The 15,250-nt window shown below is 41.8% G+C and overlaps 1 protein-coding gene across 7 annotated transcripts; it reads right to left on the minus strand.

Moving 5' to 3' along the window:
• Positions 1-4,652: 4,652 nt before the first annotated feature.
• On the minus strand, positions 4,653-12,236 carry LOC135103390 (ankyrin repeat and SOCS box protein 13-like). 7 transcript variants are annotated; one of them, XM_064009533.1, is made up of 9 exons: positions 12,024-12,184; positions 10,985-11,043; positions 10,377-10,451; positions 9,839-9,977; positions 9,521-9,702; positions 7,875-8,025; positions 7,178-7,318; positions 6,820-6,943; positions 4,653-5,673 (listed from the first exon to the last, which is right to left on the minus strand). In XM_064009533.1, the coding sequence occupies exons 5-9, from the start codon at positions 9,578-9,580 to the stop codon at positions 5,481-5,483; spliced, it is 669 nt and encodes a 222-aa protein (XP_063865603.1). In that variant the 5' UTR covers positions 9,581-9,702; positions 9,839-9,977; positions 10,377-10,451; positions 10,985-11,043; positions 12,024-12,184; the 3' UTR covers positions 4,653-5,480. The 7 variants fall into 7 exon arrangements, with proteins under 7 accessions (XP_063865603.1, XP_063865600.1, XP_063865604.1 ...); XM_064009530.1 differs by lacking the exons at positions 9,839-9,977; positions 12,024-12,184 and adding an exon at positions 12,191-12,221; XM_064009534.1 differs by lacking the exon at positions 10,985-11,043.
• Between the last annotated feature and the right edge of the window lie 3,014 nt (positions 12,237-15,250).

Genomic DNA, 15,250 nt, shown 5'->3' on the forward strand with positions numbered 1-15,250 from the left:
GCTCCTCCCGCACCTCAGGATGAAGAAGTTCTCTTTCCTCATGCAGTCACATCAAGCAGAGCAGACGTCCTACACACGAACAACAAACCAGCAATACATGTTTACACATCCTTTTTAATTGAATGTTTGCCTTAATCTCATGAAGACACGAGATCACTGACTTATTATTATGTCGCTATTTGATGTTCATCTGTAAGCTCCTAATAGTCCTCGAATTTTGACGTATTACTTTGTGTGTTATTTGAATTTTGCCACATTCAAGGACTTTCCGAACGATGGTATTCAGTCCACAGCAGCAGAATGAGGGACACGCTGGACAGCTCTATTGTTCTGTGTGTATGTGTGTATATGTGTATTTATGTGTGTGTGTGTGTGTGTGTGTGTGTGTGTGTGTGTGTGAGTGAGTGTGTTCGCAGGTCGGTGTGTCACTCAGGAGACTTCCTGAGGTTTTGGGAGGTGAATACCCTTTCAGGCCCAACACTGTGCATGGAGAACCGCACACGTCGTCCGTGCCGCCCCTCAGCGCTGCGTGGTCCAGACACCATATCTGACATGTCAGTCATGATCCACGCCGGGCATTCAGGTGACAAAACCTTCGTATATTTTTCCCCAATGCCCGACGCTTTCTAGGTGACGTCACTGTTCACCCACCGAATCAAACAGTTTCGTGGCAAAGCAGTACATCGTACAAATAAAACAAAAGTTTGAGACATTTCACAAATGATGTGGTTTGAAATTTTAGCTTACCTGTACCGGGACTGCACGAATCTTTGAAGAGAGTTAAGGAGCAGCGTACCTCCACGCTCGCTGGCTCAGTCCCTACTGGCCTTGCTGGCTTCCTAAAAAGTTCTCAACAACAAGGTCTTCCGCTCACTGTGCAACTCTCTCCGCAGGTCATGGCGCCTCACCGAGGTGACGCTGACAGACGGTGGTGAGGAGACACGTTGATCGTAGCAGAGGCCTCGGACGTTTTGCTATTCACTGTGACAAGCATGTGCTATACAACGTCTTGCCGGCAATTATCCCTTCCTAGCACTAAACAGCAATGACACACCCCCACTCTCACAGAGAACCAGCGGCGTTGCAGCAGCCACTCTTCCCACCTGGTCGCACCCCGCACTGACACCTGCACCGGGCTGCCAGTATTTCTTCGTTAATGGATATAAATGGAAACTGAATGTAATTACTCTTGTTGCTTTTTAAGGGCTGGTAAGTAGGTAAGTAAGTAAGTAAGAGAGAGAGAGAGAGAGAGAGAGAGAGAGTGGGACGTATTCTAATCCTGGCAGGCACCGGGTATCGTGTTTTCTGTTGAAGGCAAGATTAAGCTAGATTAGGTTTAGATTTATTCTTTTTTTTTTTTATTTCACTTATAATTTTTTCATTGTGTAAATTACGAGATGTAAAAACATATTTTGCCCAGAAATGTACAGCCAGTGCGCGGCTCCATCGCTGCAGGCACGTGAGTTTCACTGACTGTTCTGACAGGCTGGGCCGCCACAGCTGTTAGGGAGGCGGCGGTTGTCTGTGGGTGGGTGCTCACACTTGTGAGGTACTGTACACTGTACTCATTTATGTGCTGTGATTAAGCATCACTTCCTTTAATATTCCACCTCATTTCTGCTGTAAAATGCTCAAAATTACATCGTACAATATTATTATTAATAGTTCTTCATGTATAATAAAGGGCGTTTCCTTAGATATATTTTGTCAATGTGTAGCACTATAAGTATTACACTGAAGTTTCCGTCGCCAAGACTACGTATGTTAGTGCAGAAAGAAAGGATTGAAAAATCGGTAAGCAGGGGATAGATAGATAGATAGACCAGTGGCGGAACAGCTTGGGGAGTTTACGGGGAGGGGGGAGGCCACGTGGCTGCCCTCCCCTCATCCTTTTAAGGCTGTGCCCCTCCGGGTGCTCCCTGCATTTCAGGGCGGTGCCCCCTCGCCCTTTGAATAACTAGACAAATTGGTAACATGCAGAAAGAAAAAAAAAATTGTAAAAGTGTTAAAAAGAAAATCATATTCATGAATGGGTTTATAATAACATGATGCAAAAAATGTAGGAAGGATAACAGACATTTAACTAACACCTGTTTAATATAAGACTAACGTACACATAGCATGGTTGTTGTTTAATTATAATCCGAAGTTGAAACTATAGTCGGAACGTTTGTATTTTGCCGGCGAGTAACGATGCGTGAGATGAGTCAAGTCTGCCACGCGTACCAGCACAACAGCTGCGGCATGGAATTGTAAGCGTGGTCTTTGCCGAATGTCTTTATGCTGTGGTTCTTATATGGTCATCAATATGTTATTGTTTGGTATAACGGTTATAATATTACTAATGGTCGATAAGTTAGAAACTCCTAATTTAGTAACATGGCTATACTGAACAGGTGATCCCATGCACGTATGTGAGTAGTGGGTACTGGATCTGGTTAAGTGGAATTCTAGGTATGTTTAAGACAAAAATATAATTATGCTCTTAAGGAGGCCAGAAATTCGGAGTTTGGGTGAAAATTTTCTACTGTGGGTGTCATAGAAAACGCATAGTTCCCTGAATCGATTGGTGTAATTTTAATATTATTTTCCCAAAATTTCAAGGAAAAACAAGGGATGGTTTGGGGAAATTTAGAGGTCCTCCAGCGATTAAATCCCCCCTTTCACGCTTCTATATGCTAATTGCAAAAATACCCATATATATATATATATATATATATATATATATATATATATATATATATATATATATATATATATATATATATATATATATATATATATATATATATATAGCTGTGTTCATGTCTTGGTGTCGAGAATGAAGTGTGAGAATGATTTAGGGAGACACGAAGTTTTATCTTGTGTACTCGCCTGTTATTCTCTTATCTACAATGCCTAACAAGTCTAAGAGACTTATAGCACTGCTAGATAAGTCTAGAAAAGGTGTCACTGCACACTTGGCCAGAGAGAGAGAGAGAGAGAGAGAGAGAGAGAGAGAGAGAGATCAGAAGTTAGGTCCATGGAACCAATTCCAGGGACCATCCACAATTAGTAAGTACTTTTAGCAATAATCATATTGAATGAAATGAAGTTATTATGTTACACATGTATAGTGTCTGTAGGAATGTAGATATTTTTTTGTTTTGTAATGTATTCCCAACAATAATTACCATAAAAAATATAAAAAGTAAGTTTTCAGAGTGCTATCTTTACAAGGGTACCATACTGTACAGTGTAATATTATGCAATTGTATATTTTGTAAGTGTACTGTAGATATACAGTACCTATCACAAACAATATGTCAGTGTACCTCAACCTCCTAAACTTACAGAAATCATGACTGAATTATTCACAATTTCACCAGCAGACATGAAGATTCCCCTCAGAGGTGGCCAGCCAAGACAAGAAGCCCTGAGTTATTGTAGGTACTGAAATACGAAGGTAGTTCCATTTTTCTCACCCATTCCCTTCCAGTGCAATGTGTGAGGAATTCACTGGCATAGTGCTTCCAACCTTGCATAGAGAACGTTGCCAGGCTGTGTCCCTCAACCTTAGGAATCCTGAGGCAGAAAATACCCACTGTCTTGAAAGGAGCAGGATGATGGACTACAGCGAAGCAAGCATTATGTGTTAAAAAAAGGGTTATGCAATGACCTACCAATAATATCCAGTGCTGTGGCCAGCTAGATGACAACATAGGTAATACTGTTTTCATCTATATCTATATACCAAACCAGAAGACTGAATAAACCCTCCCATCATGTCTTGGATAAGCTTGCCACATTGCTCTGGCAACCATGATGATCCCACAGCTGAGTTTACCAAATGCTAGCCAGTGTCCTGTGTTGGTTGCTTTCCAAGTACCAAGACTCTCAAAACTTCCGAGGTGAACACTTAAATGGAGCATAGGCGACGGGCAGGCAGCACCACACAATGCAAGGCCTGGAGTAGGATGGTCGGTTGCTTCCTCCATCCCCCCTCCCCCAGTGCCGGCCCAGTGTTTGCAGACCGATACTCATTCAAGGCTGGGTGAATCTAACAGCAGGCAGTTGTCCCATAAAAATCCCAATTGTGACCATGATTCAAATCTGGGACTTGCTGCATTGTAGTCATGTGCTGCAGCCTGAGCCACTACACTGCAGGGTGAACATATGTACTCATTGTTCTCCACCTGTTATGGCTTGGGAGGGTAAACTTGAGTGAAGAGTCATGAAGCTGAGTATTTGTGAAGAAAACGTGCTTAGTTATTAAGAAGCTACTATCCCTTATGGTGACAATAGTAATCCTTCATAAGTATTAGATTTTGTAAAATATGAATGTTTTTATATGAGTCTTGAAATTATAATTTCTACAGTTCATCAAAAATAACAATAATTGTGAAGTTGAAGGGACAGCCATCAGTCAGCCAAGCTAACACCTCCACTCATGCCTCATCATACTGCACCATCAGGTATAAGTAAAACAATGTTTTATGTTTAACACAATAAAAGTCTAATAAATGGAAATACTTAACATTATATCTTCAATAAATAAAATAATAAAATTATATATATATATATATATATATATATATATATATATATATATATATATATATATATATATATATATATATATATATATATATATATATATATATTTATTTTTATTTTTTTGAATGATAACTCTATATACTGTACTGTATCTCAGGTTGACATCCCCCTTAGACGGAGCTGACAAGACATCATGCCTTGTCTCAGTACGGGAATTAAAATACTAAGGGGAGGGTCTCCAATTCCCTCACTCCACCCTTCCTATCACACCTCATGACACACAGGGATTACAGAGGCAGCATTCTTCCACCCTGGCCATGCAGCATGTGGTGGACCGTGTTCCCTGCCACACGCCACGTGCCACACAGGCCAACAACAAAAGTACACATTAATGATTATGAGCATTCATATGAGGTGCAGTGTGTTCAAGGAAGAGAAACCACACTGTGTTTGGAAGAGAAAGCTTCTTTAAGACAGGAAAGACAGTTTTCCCTGCACAGGAGATGCTCCCAACAAGGATGGACAGTATTCTCCTCTATAATGGACACTCCATTGACTGTGAGGCAGGACACTAAGAAATACTTGAAACACAGGAGATGGATCACACCCATGCATGCACACACACACACACACACACACGCACATGCACACACACACACACACACACACACACACACACACTAGTAATAACATGTACAGGGTAAATGCTAATGATGTGTTGCTGTCAATACAGGTAAGTACACCCGGAAGTAGGTGTCATGTAAATGTTACATAATGACATATATATATATACTATATGTATATATACTATATATATATTATAATCAAACACACAAAATAATAAAACTCATATATGATGTAATACAAGGGCTTTACCTATGAATAAACCTAAAAATTTTTATATAAATTTGACAGACTAGCAAAAAATAAAAGGGGTGTATTTACTACTGTAGGAAGCCAATCAGAACTGAGGGCGCCTCCAGCTGGGTGATGTGCTGCAGTCTGGCGGGCCCCAGCTGTGACCTGATGGCCAGCCGGCAGCACTGGGTGAGGGAAGGTGGACACTTCTCATGGGCTGCCAGCACCTTGGCCATGGCGGAGGACGGGCCGGCCAGCTGTCGGGCGGTGCACCCCTGGCTGTGGATGGTGAGGGATGGATTTAGTGATGAATTTCCATTTCTCATTTCCTGCCTTTCACTTCCCCATGCATTTTTCTTGTTTCTCCATCCACCCACCCAGCTCATCATCCTATCAAAACTACTAACTTCCTCCTGAATTTCCCTCACTTAATTCATTGTTTTGTATTTAATATGTGAATAAACCCTGGTCACAAAAATTTGGCAGTGCAAACTGTTTGTTTTTTTGAGACTGAATTTAAACAGTACCCTGCAGTACATTGCTAGATATGCAAGAGTGAATGTTGAACATGATCTAAACCAGCAAATCAGCATGTAGTTTTCTTTTCCCATACTGTAAATAAGGAATGCATCCCTATTATAAAAAATCTAGATATCACATAAGCAAAAATGTGGAAATCTGAAATATAACAGCTCTCAACCAATGCCATAATGATTCTCTGATGAGGGAAATCACAAGTCCAAATACTCACCTTGACAAGAATGAACTTTTCCTTACCTTACTTCCTACTGCCAATGAGGCAAGGGGCCCTACAACCTGTGGGTCCTGTAGTTTACCCCAAGTCTATGATCCACTGCAAATACCTCAGAAATCTCTTCTATTGCAGCCTCTCCCATGCTCATATGAAGTCACTGTCTTTTTTAATAAGGCTCTGTTTTCTGCCTCCTCTCTCTCTCTCTCTCTCTCTCTCTCTCTCTCTCTCTCTCTCTCTCTCTCTCTCTGTGCAGTTTTTCCATCCCTTCTTTGGCCTGCCTCATCTTTTTCCATCCATGTCGATCATTACATCTAATGTTCCACTGCCAACATACTACTCAGCCCTTCTCTTAATGTAACCAAACAAATTCATTCTTTTTTCTTGTATTTTCTTCAACACCTCTGTTACTTTGGCTATTCCTCTTATCAAATCATTTCTCAGTCTGTCCATCATTGAAACCAAGCATCAACTTAACATTCTCATCTTTGCAGCATCCACGTTCTGTTCCTGTGACTCCTCTATAGACACGTCTTAGTACCATGTATCATTACCTTAGAAATATGAATGTGAAATACATAGTGAGTTACAATTCTGGCATTTGGGCAGGAAAATAAATATGTATGAGCACAACTGGGCAGCAACAGAAGATCCTCCACAGAAGCACACGTTACCTGTCCTGCATGTAGGCATTGGCGCCGTAAGCCAGGAGGAGCTGTGTCGCCTCCACACTCTTGCTGTACATTGCAATATAGTGTAGTGGCGTCTTGTGGTTCTTTATGGCATTCACACTGGCACCTGCAAATAGTGATGCACCTTCACACTCCATAGATTTAATATGTTCCCTGTGTAAATAATTCATCAAAGTATCCTCATTATGCTGTTGTTTGAATTAATTTACAAATATTTACCTGGTCTTAACAGATATTTGATCCACCTTTGGACTTCATAGATTCAATATGTTCCCTGTACAAATAATTCCTCAAATTATTTTCATTATACTACTGTTCAAATTGGTACATGAAGGTTTACCTGCTCTTAGTAGAAACTTTATGCATTCTGCTGAGGGCGCCTGCATGGAGCATGCAGCATGGAGTGGTGTGCCGTAGTGGAGGTCGTTAACGTTGAGGTCAGCCCCTGCCGTCACAAGGAGTGCCACGATGTCTGTGTAACCTGGTCAAGAAAGTCAAGTTGTCAGTCATACAGAAAAACATGCACTATTCTGAATGTACAGCAGCATTAGAGATGTGGGCAGGAAATGCAGCACAACAGGTGTGGATAAGAGTGCTGGAGAGGAGGTACATAAGATGAATATCTAGTCTGTGAGTAAAAGATGACATTCCCAGAAGGAATGGGACATTAGAGACTACACTAAAAAGGACAAAATAACAACAATATCCATGAGTTGTTACAGCATTAATTACATCCTATTTCATCTTTCTGCATTACAGAGCACCAAAACAAGTGTGCAGTGATAAAGCTTACTACAGTACTTTGCTGCTAAATATGTATATACAGGTTTACAGAACAGTATATGTCAGGAGTTTTTCTATCTTCAATCTTAACCATTAGTGTCCATTAGTAAGAAGAAATTCCTGTTAGCAACCCGTCACAGCAGCATGCACACAATCAGAGAAACAATGACATATAACAGAACATGAATGAGTTAGCATGATACCTGACACTGGTGATGGTGGGAATAGAAAGACAAAGCTCCTAGCAGTCTTACCTCTGAGTGCTGCCTCGTGAAGGGGTGTGGCAGGCAGCAGGGGAGGGTTGACCAGTGCCCCACTGGTCAGCAGCAGTTTCACACAGTCCACGCTGCCTCCAGCACACGCATCACACAGTGGGGTACTGTTGTCTATGCTTTGGGCATTGACCTGAGGAAGTATGATGCAAATAAGTATACAATTGAAATTAATAATAAACATCAGTAAAAGATTTTCAGATACCATGATTAGGAAAATAGCAGATATGAATGGAATGCACCTTAGTTTTGTACCAGGATAGAAAGTTTACAGACAGGCACCTACAAATATTCATCCAGCAGCACCAACCTATACAGATGGCTACACTTTCTCCCACAGCTGCATAAGAGAGGAGGCAGCGAACATGACATATGCCACCATGTGACAGCTTGATGGCATCACAGGCTGGGGCAGATGGTGGCAAAAAGATACAGCCCATGCTCACGTCACATTTGTGAGAAGACACCAGGCTGCTTGAAAGTCTGCTGAGGTTCGGAGAAGACACCCTTGCCATCAACATCCTAGGAGTAGAAATTAACCCCAACCTCAGCTTTGACTGCCACCTGGAAAGTGTGCCATGCACCCCCTGAGGGTGGCACCTACTTGACAACGAGGGCCTCACGAAGCTGTACAAGGCACAGGTGAGGCCTGTAATGGAGTACAGACCCCTCACTTGGATGAGCAGTGCCCAGTGCCATTTCTCTCTGCTAGACAGTGTTGCAATGAGCTGAGTAGTTCATAAATGCCAGCATTGGTCAGCGGCAGCAACACTAACCACAGCAATGCCAGCTGCAACAATAGTGGCAACAGCAAGATTCTGAAGCAGGATGTCTCCTATAGTCAAATGGACAGCACGCAGCACTGTAGAGTTGGCTGGTGCTCTCACAGTGCTGCACAAGGCCCAGGTGCCCTCACAGCCCTTGGAGGATGAGTGAGCACATTATGAGAGCAGTGCTGTCTGACCCCCTTGACACAACAGCGTCAGAGGGCCTCCTTGTATGCACAAAAATGTCTACCCAGCTGATTAAATTTGCTGTACATATCTGGCTCTAAACAAATTAACAAAGAACAAATATGTTTTGAAGGCACATGGTAAAAAGAGTATTCATGGTGTGGCAACAAAAGCCTAAAATGGTTTGTTTGCAAGAAAACAAACCATTCCACAATCAACAATTTCAGTTACGTTGATCTGTGAATGTTAATTGTAACTAGATACAAAACAGTGATATTAGCAATATTGCTGGTAATGTACAGAGATATATTTGTATATATTTCTAGCATCACCAAATGAAGGCTTATGTTTCGCTCAAGTACTAAGCTAAACTGTTTTAACTAAATCATTCATTTAGTGCAAAACAACATCAAAGAATTCTCACAGCTTATTTCACACTAACTGAGTCTTTTAGCAAATATGAAGGAAGTTAAACTTCTTGAAAAAAAAACTGTGTATATGCTGTTGTGGATTTTCTAACTTTCACACAAGCACATGCAAAATTACATTGTAAATATCTAGACATATTCTCTGTACTCAATACCAAGAATTTTGTGCATTTCCAGAGCTAAGACAGTATCATAACCATGCTATGCTTCCCATGCCCAGGCCTCCCAGTCCCTCCTGAGCCCTCACCCAGGCACCGTGCTCCAGCAGGAAGCGGGTGATGTGCTGATCCCCAGTGAGGCAGGCCATGTGCAGTGGCGTCACGCGGTCGTAGTGCTGTTCGTTGATGTCGTGTCCGTCATCAACAAGGTCCCGCACATGTTTGAAGTTCTTGGACGCCACAGCATTGTGCAGTGGGAACAGCTGAACTCCTGCAAGGCAAGATATATTTTTTTATATCCACACACACACATCTATCCATGAGATGCAAGGCCAATGTTCATCATAAATGCAATTCACATCAATTAAAATATTTCACACTTCAAACTCTAAACTTGTGCATTATACTTGTATTGTGGATGTCACAACTTTATGGTTCACTAAATGCTGTCTGGTCCCACACTTCAGGCTGAGGCTGTATATGTTAGCAACACAAATGGTGAATGAATGCGAGTGTGGCCATCTGCTACTGTTTTGTCTTCCCACCCTGTGCACGGCAGGAAAGAGGGTTGAATGTCATTGTAGCTTTCTATAAGAGCTGTACATCACTATTTCATTCAATAACATTACACCATTACAAATGTTTTTAGTTTATTAGTTCCCTGTGAGAAATAAAACCCACATAAATATAAGAGTATTAAATACAGCAATTTTCATTAATCTGCATAGTCATCTGATTTCTTAACTTCTTGCACTAAACTGAACTCATTTGTTATGTTTCTTCTTCATCCCCAAAGAGGCTGAGATTCTCAACATTAATGGAAAATTGAGAATAAAAACATTTGTGTGCTCTTTGACCTTTTAGTGTTTTTGCAGCAGTCTAACAAATACTACAACCTTCACAACTATCACATACAACCTCATTCTGCCTCACACACATACTCACGGGTGTAAGCCTCATCCCCGGCAGGAGACACAGCCATGGTGCCAACGGGCGCACCTCTGTACCACCACCAAGTCGCTGATCAAGCAGTTATGGAATAAGAAAAAACTGTATAAATATACAATAAAACATGTGTGAGCTACAAACACAGCATATGTCTAGATTATGTTAGTCTAGTAACACTGAGCAACCTTAAAAGGAAGGTAAAAATATGTAGTACTAGCAAAGAAAAATTAGCCATGATTCAATGAAAAATGAATAAGGGATATACACATAAGTAACGTTTGAATAGGTAACTGAGTTCAGACTGGGGAGTTCTGGCTGTATGTACTTTTTTTTTTTTTTTTGCAAAAAATAAATGGAATGTAATGATGTTAGAAACATACAAGCTGTGTTAAGCAAACTAACTGGCCTTATATACACTCAATATATCATGCTCATGTTTAAATCTCTTACAATCTGTTTCCACTTAATTCTATAATCTGTATCATCATTCTTCTCTTCACTTAGAAAAAGATTTTATTCTGTAGCCTTGCTGTACTAGACTTTCCAGTTATTTTCATCTTTCTTCTACGTATTTTCCAAATAACAGAGTTATCCGGTATTCTCACTTCTTCATCCCTTTCAGTGGCAAACCCTGGAACACTGGCTTATTTGGTCTTCCTCCTTCCTGTAATGAAGTTGAGCTCACTCAAGACGGGAATATTACAATTCAGAAATTAAACTGACCATTACCTTATTCTTGTATACTAAACCTATTTTTTCCATGGAAAAAATAATTAATGGGATTCAATCTGAAACTTGTATTACATCTCCCTTACATGTAACAATGAAGTAAAGACAACAACATGATAGCAACAGCAGCAGCAGGAAGAGGAAGTGTAAGGAGGCCTCCTATTTGGTATGTTATACCATGACTACGTCAACAACATTTTATACTATCACGTCATTATATCAGTAAGCAACAAGCATTAAGCAAGTTATCATTTCACCCATCAAATACAAATGAAAGTCAGATGAAAAGGTTTCATTCACAACATGACAAAATCAAAAGGTGTGATGTCTTTTTTTTTTTTTTAAGGTAATTAAACAGATTTTGGAATCCATTTCTGGGGCATGCTACTTGTTTCAGGATTCCTTCAATCCCCGCAAACTTTGGGCACCTGTTGGACATGAGTAGCTAAGCAAACACAACCTGCTACTGGTTTCCTCCCACAACAGCACACTGCAGATATCTTACAATAAACCTGTAAATCTTTAATGAAACCCTGACACCAAAATCATCTGTGCCTTTTTTTTTTTTTGAGCCCCATTCTTCCAATTACTTGAATCACCTACATTAACATATTCTTTTGATGAAGAAGAAAATTTGCAGTTCTCTTTAACTTTCATAACGCTCTGCCGTGCTAAGACTAATAATCACACAATGCCAGCAGCATAATCGTGAGACTCGGGTACAGGTGACATGAGTATCTAAAAGCAAGTCTAGCAACTTCTGGAGGTTTACAAGCAAGCATTTGGTTAATTTGTGAATATACGAAATGGTCATTATCATAAACTACCATATTACTTCTCATACACCCCAGTGTTACGTGAACAATAATTCATAAGAACCTGGCTGACCAATTATTTTTAACTTGCACTGCTGACCTCAATAGCACAACTTCCGAATCAGCGAGTAGTACGTGACGACACACGCCTCACTCCCTCGGGCAGCTGAAGGAGGTAACCCTGAAGCAGCAGAGAAGACGAACACCTCGAATGCATCGAAACAAAAGTCAATCCACGAAACGCGACACGCAGCATGAATTGTTTACCTTGGGCCAGCTGATGCGTGTTTACCCGCCCGCCTGCCCGCGCCACCCACAGATGGCGCCTTACCCTGCATGCCTATACTTTACATATTTTAGAAGACAGAAACAAAAAAATTAAGGAAATTCATGGAATATGGTACTATACAGGACGAATTAGCAGCGGAGAACATTACAAAACACCGATTTCCTCGGCGCCGTTCAGGAGGCGAAACCTTCCCCGCAAGTCGTCAGCGCTCAGCCAACAGACGACAGCACAGGCAGCCGTACACTCAGACGGTGGTGATTTCTCTCTATTAAAGCGATATCATAGTCCCGTTAGGGATATGGGACAGTCCAGCAGTGCCTTCTGTCAGTCAGGTATGTGTCAAGTGATGTTGGGATGCTGTTAATCAAGAGGGATGAGTGACAGCTTCGTGTGTTGTGTCAGGGGTACGTGGGTTTATTTACGTACTAGTGTGATGACTCCTGCAGCCGTGCCTCCAGTGCCTTTAGAGGTGGTGAGGGCCGTGAAGGGCGTGCTGGCAGGTTGTCAAGACCTTGGGAAAGGAAATGCTTGTATTTGAGGAAGAGTGTACCTTATATTATGGTGTGTGTATGGTTTGTTTACATCCTTCCCGTGTTTGCTACTGGCAGTCCGATGTAGTTTAGTGCTTAAAACTTCACAGGTTCATCATGTTTAATTTTTAGTTGTATGTTATTTATGAATGTACGCGAGGGACGGCTGACAATGTTGATTATATCAGTGTTTATTGTTATTGCGTTGTTGTTGTTGTCATGTTGTTGTTATTGTTGTTGCCACGTTGTCTTCACGCAGACTAATGTTATTTCCCCACAAACGCTTTCCTATGTTCAGCGTGCAGGCTTTTATCCTCGCCGCGGGAAGTAGCGAGCCTGGAGCGTTAACATAATACTTTTTTTTTAATTAAATTTCCCATAATACCTGTAATGCCTGCGGTGGATTTCAGTGGCGGCGGCGGCGGTGAGGGAGGGAGGGGAGTGAGGGAAGGGTGGAATAACACTGAAAATTAGCGAGCATTATTGAAAGTCAAACCCATATTCCCTAATAGCGCTCAAGTAACTTGGGGTAATTAAAAAAAAAAAAAAATTACTGAATCGTTCCCTGAGGTTTCACACGCATAATATTCGCTCCCAGTTCACAGATGAAGAAAAAAAACAGCAGTACAACTATCTTACCTTTCGAGACCGTATATATAATCAAATCTATGTTCCTTAATAGCACGGATGTTGAAAGAATTGAGAAAATTATACTAAATAGTCCATGAAGGTTTCACATGCATGATATTCGCTCGCAGTGCACACAAAGAAAGAACAAACAGCAGCACAAGTCGGGTCCTACGATGCTATGTATGATAAACTACACAATACACTCTAAATAATAAGTGTAGAACAGTAAGCCTTCCACAGACTACATATGACGGAGCGTTGTCATAGTTGATGTAGAAGTTGATTAATATTAAACACAAATACGTGACAGCTAAGTGGGTTATCTCATCTGCGCATTTACAAACAGGACAGTAAGAGCCTTGTGACATCAATATATAATCACTAATGGGAAGCTGGTCTCGATAAACAGTGTTGTGTATATATACCGCTCCTACCCGGGCCTCACACAGTGCTTGTTTTGTTCCCACCCTGACTGCTCTCACTGTAGGGACTGGAGGATATGGAGGGCGCCCTTGTTGTCCCGCCTCCCTCTAGTGGTCTCCGTGGCATCAAGTGACGCGTCCCTGAAGGCTTATCGCACCTCGGGGCAGACCTTGAGTGCTTGTTAGGGCAGAGTAGCACGTGAAGGCCGTCCGTCGCCTTGTGAGGGGGCAGACCATTTGATGACCAGACAGGAGCTGTTTTTTTTTTTTTTTTTTTTGTTTTTTTTTAGGGTGAGCGAGGAAAATATTGGGTTATAGGTTAGGTTATACAGGACAATCTAACGTGAAGTAATTCTGACCTAATCTAGCTGTATTTTTTTCCTTTTTGTGGTCCTTTTTTCTTTGTAGGGCTTTCCGTAAGGCTTTTTTTTTTCTATATAGCAGTTTTTTTTTTATTTCTTTTTACGCCCTTAGTCAACTTCCTTCATACCAAATAAAAATATAAATAGATGAAATAACTATCCTTAAAGTAACTCGTGGTGATGACAGGCTGGTGATGCAGGGTCGCCTTACCTGCCCTACCTGATGACCTAACTGGCTGGCTGGCTCCCTTTGCCCCCGCCAGCACCAGGCAGTCACGACCCCTGTCAAGACACAAGGGCGATGCAGGGAAGGTGACGCGGGTGGTGGAAAGCTTACCTGGCTGGCCTAGTTACACCTTGAAATGGCATACACCTGAACTCCACGTGTGTCGTAATGTGTTCATGCTTAGTGACCGTGGCCGCGACTTACCTTACAGTGTTACTTACGCCCTGCCACGTGCCTCACTCATGCCTCGCTCATGCCTTGCCGCCTCTTCATTCCCCAAGGCCTTTCCGTCACCTCTCTGTTTTTTTTTTTTTTTCACTCTGTCATGTCTCATTCCTCTTGTGTTTTGTTACCTCATCCTCACTCCTGGTACTCACTGTCACTCCTCACTCATTCACTCCTCTTTCCTATCTCTTATTCTTCACTGTCTTTTCGTCACCTTTCATTGTTCTCTTCACTCTCTGTCACACCTCATTCCTCATACCTGTCTGTCACTCACCCCTCATAACGTATTGTTCCCTTATCTTCACTCTTGTCACTCCACTCATTCCTCTCCCCATCCTCTCATTCCTCAAAGCCTCTCTCTTCCGTCTACCAATGTTCTGTTCCCTCCCAGCCATGCCTCATTCACCTCCACTTTCACACTCAGCACACTCCCTTCCTCCCTCACTCCATTCACTCCTCACTCATTCAATCCTCTCTCCTCCCTCCACTCAACTCTCCTCTCCCTCCTTTAGTCACTCCTTGTCATTTCCATTCCTCTCTCTCTTTCTCTCTTCCCTACCATTTCTCACTCCACCTACCTCCCCTCTCCTTCCTCTCCCATTACTCCCTTCTCTCTCCATCACTCCTCTTCTCTTCTCCCTGT

This window comes from Scylla paramamosain, chromosome 9 (genome assembly GCF_035594125.1).
Source record: "Scylla paramamosain isolate STU-SP2022 chromosome 9, ASM3559412v1, whole genome shotgun sequence".
In the NCBI taxonomy this organism is placed as follows: domain Eukaryota; kingdom Metazoa; phylum Arthropoda; class Malacostraca; order Decapoda; family Portunidae; genus Scylla; species Scylla paramamosain.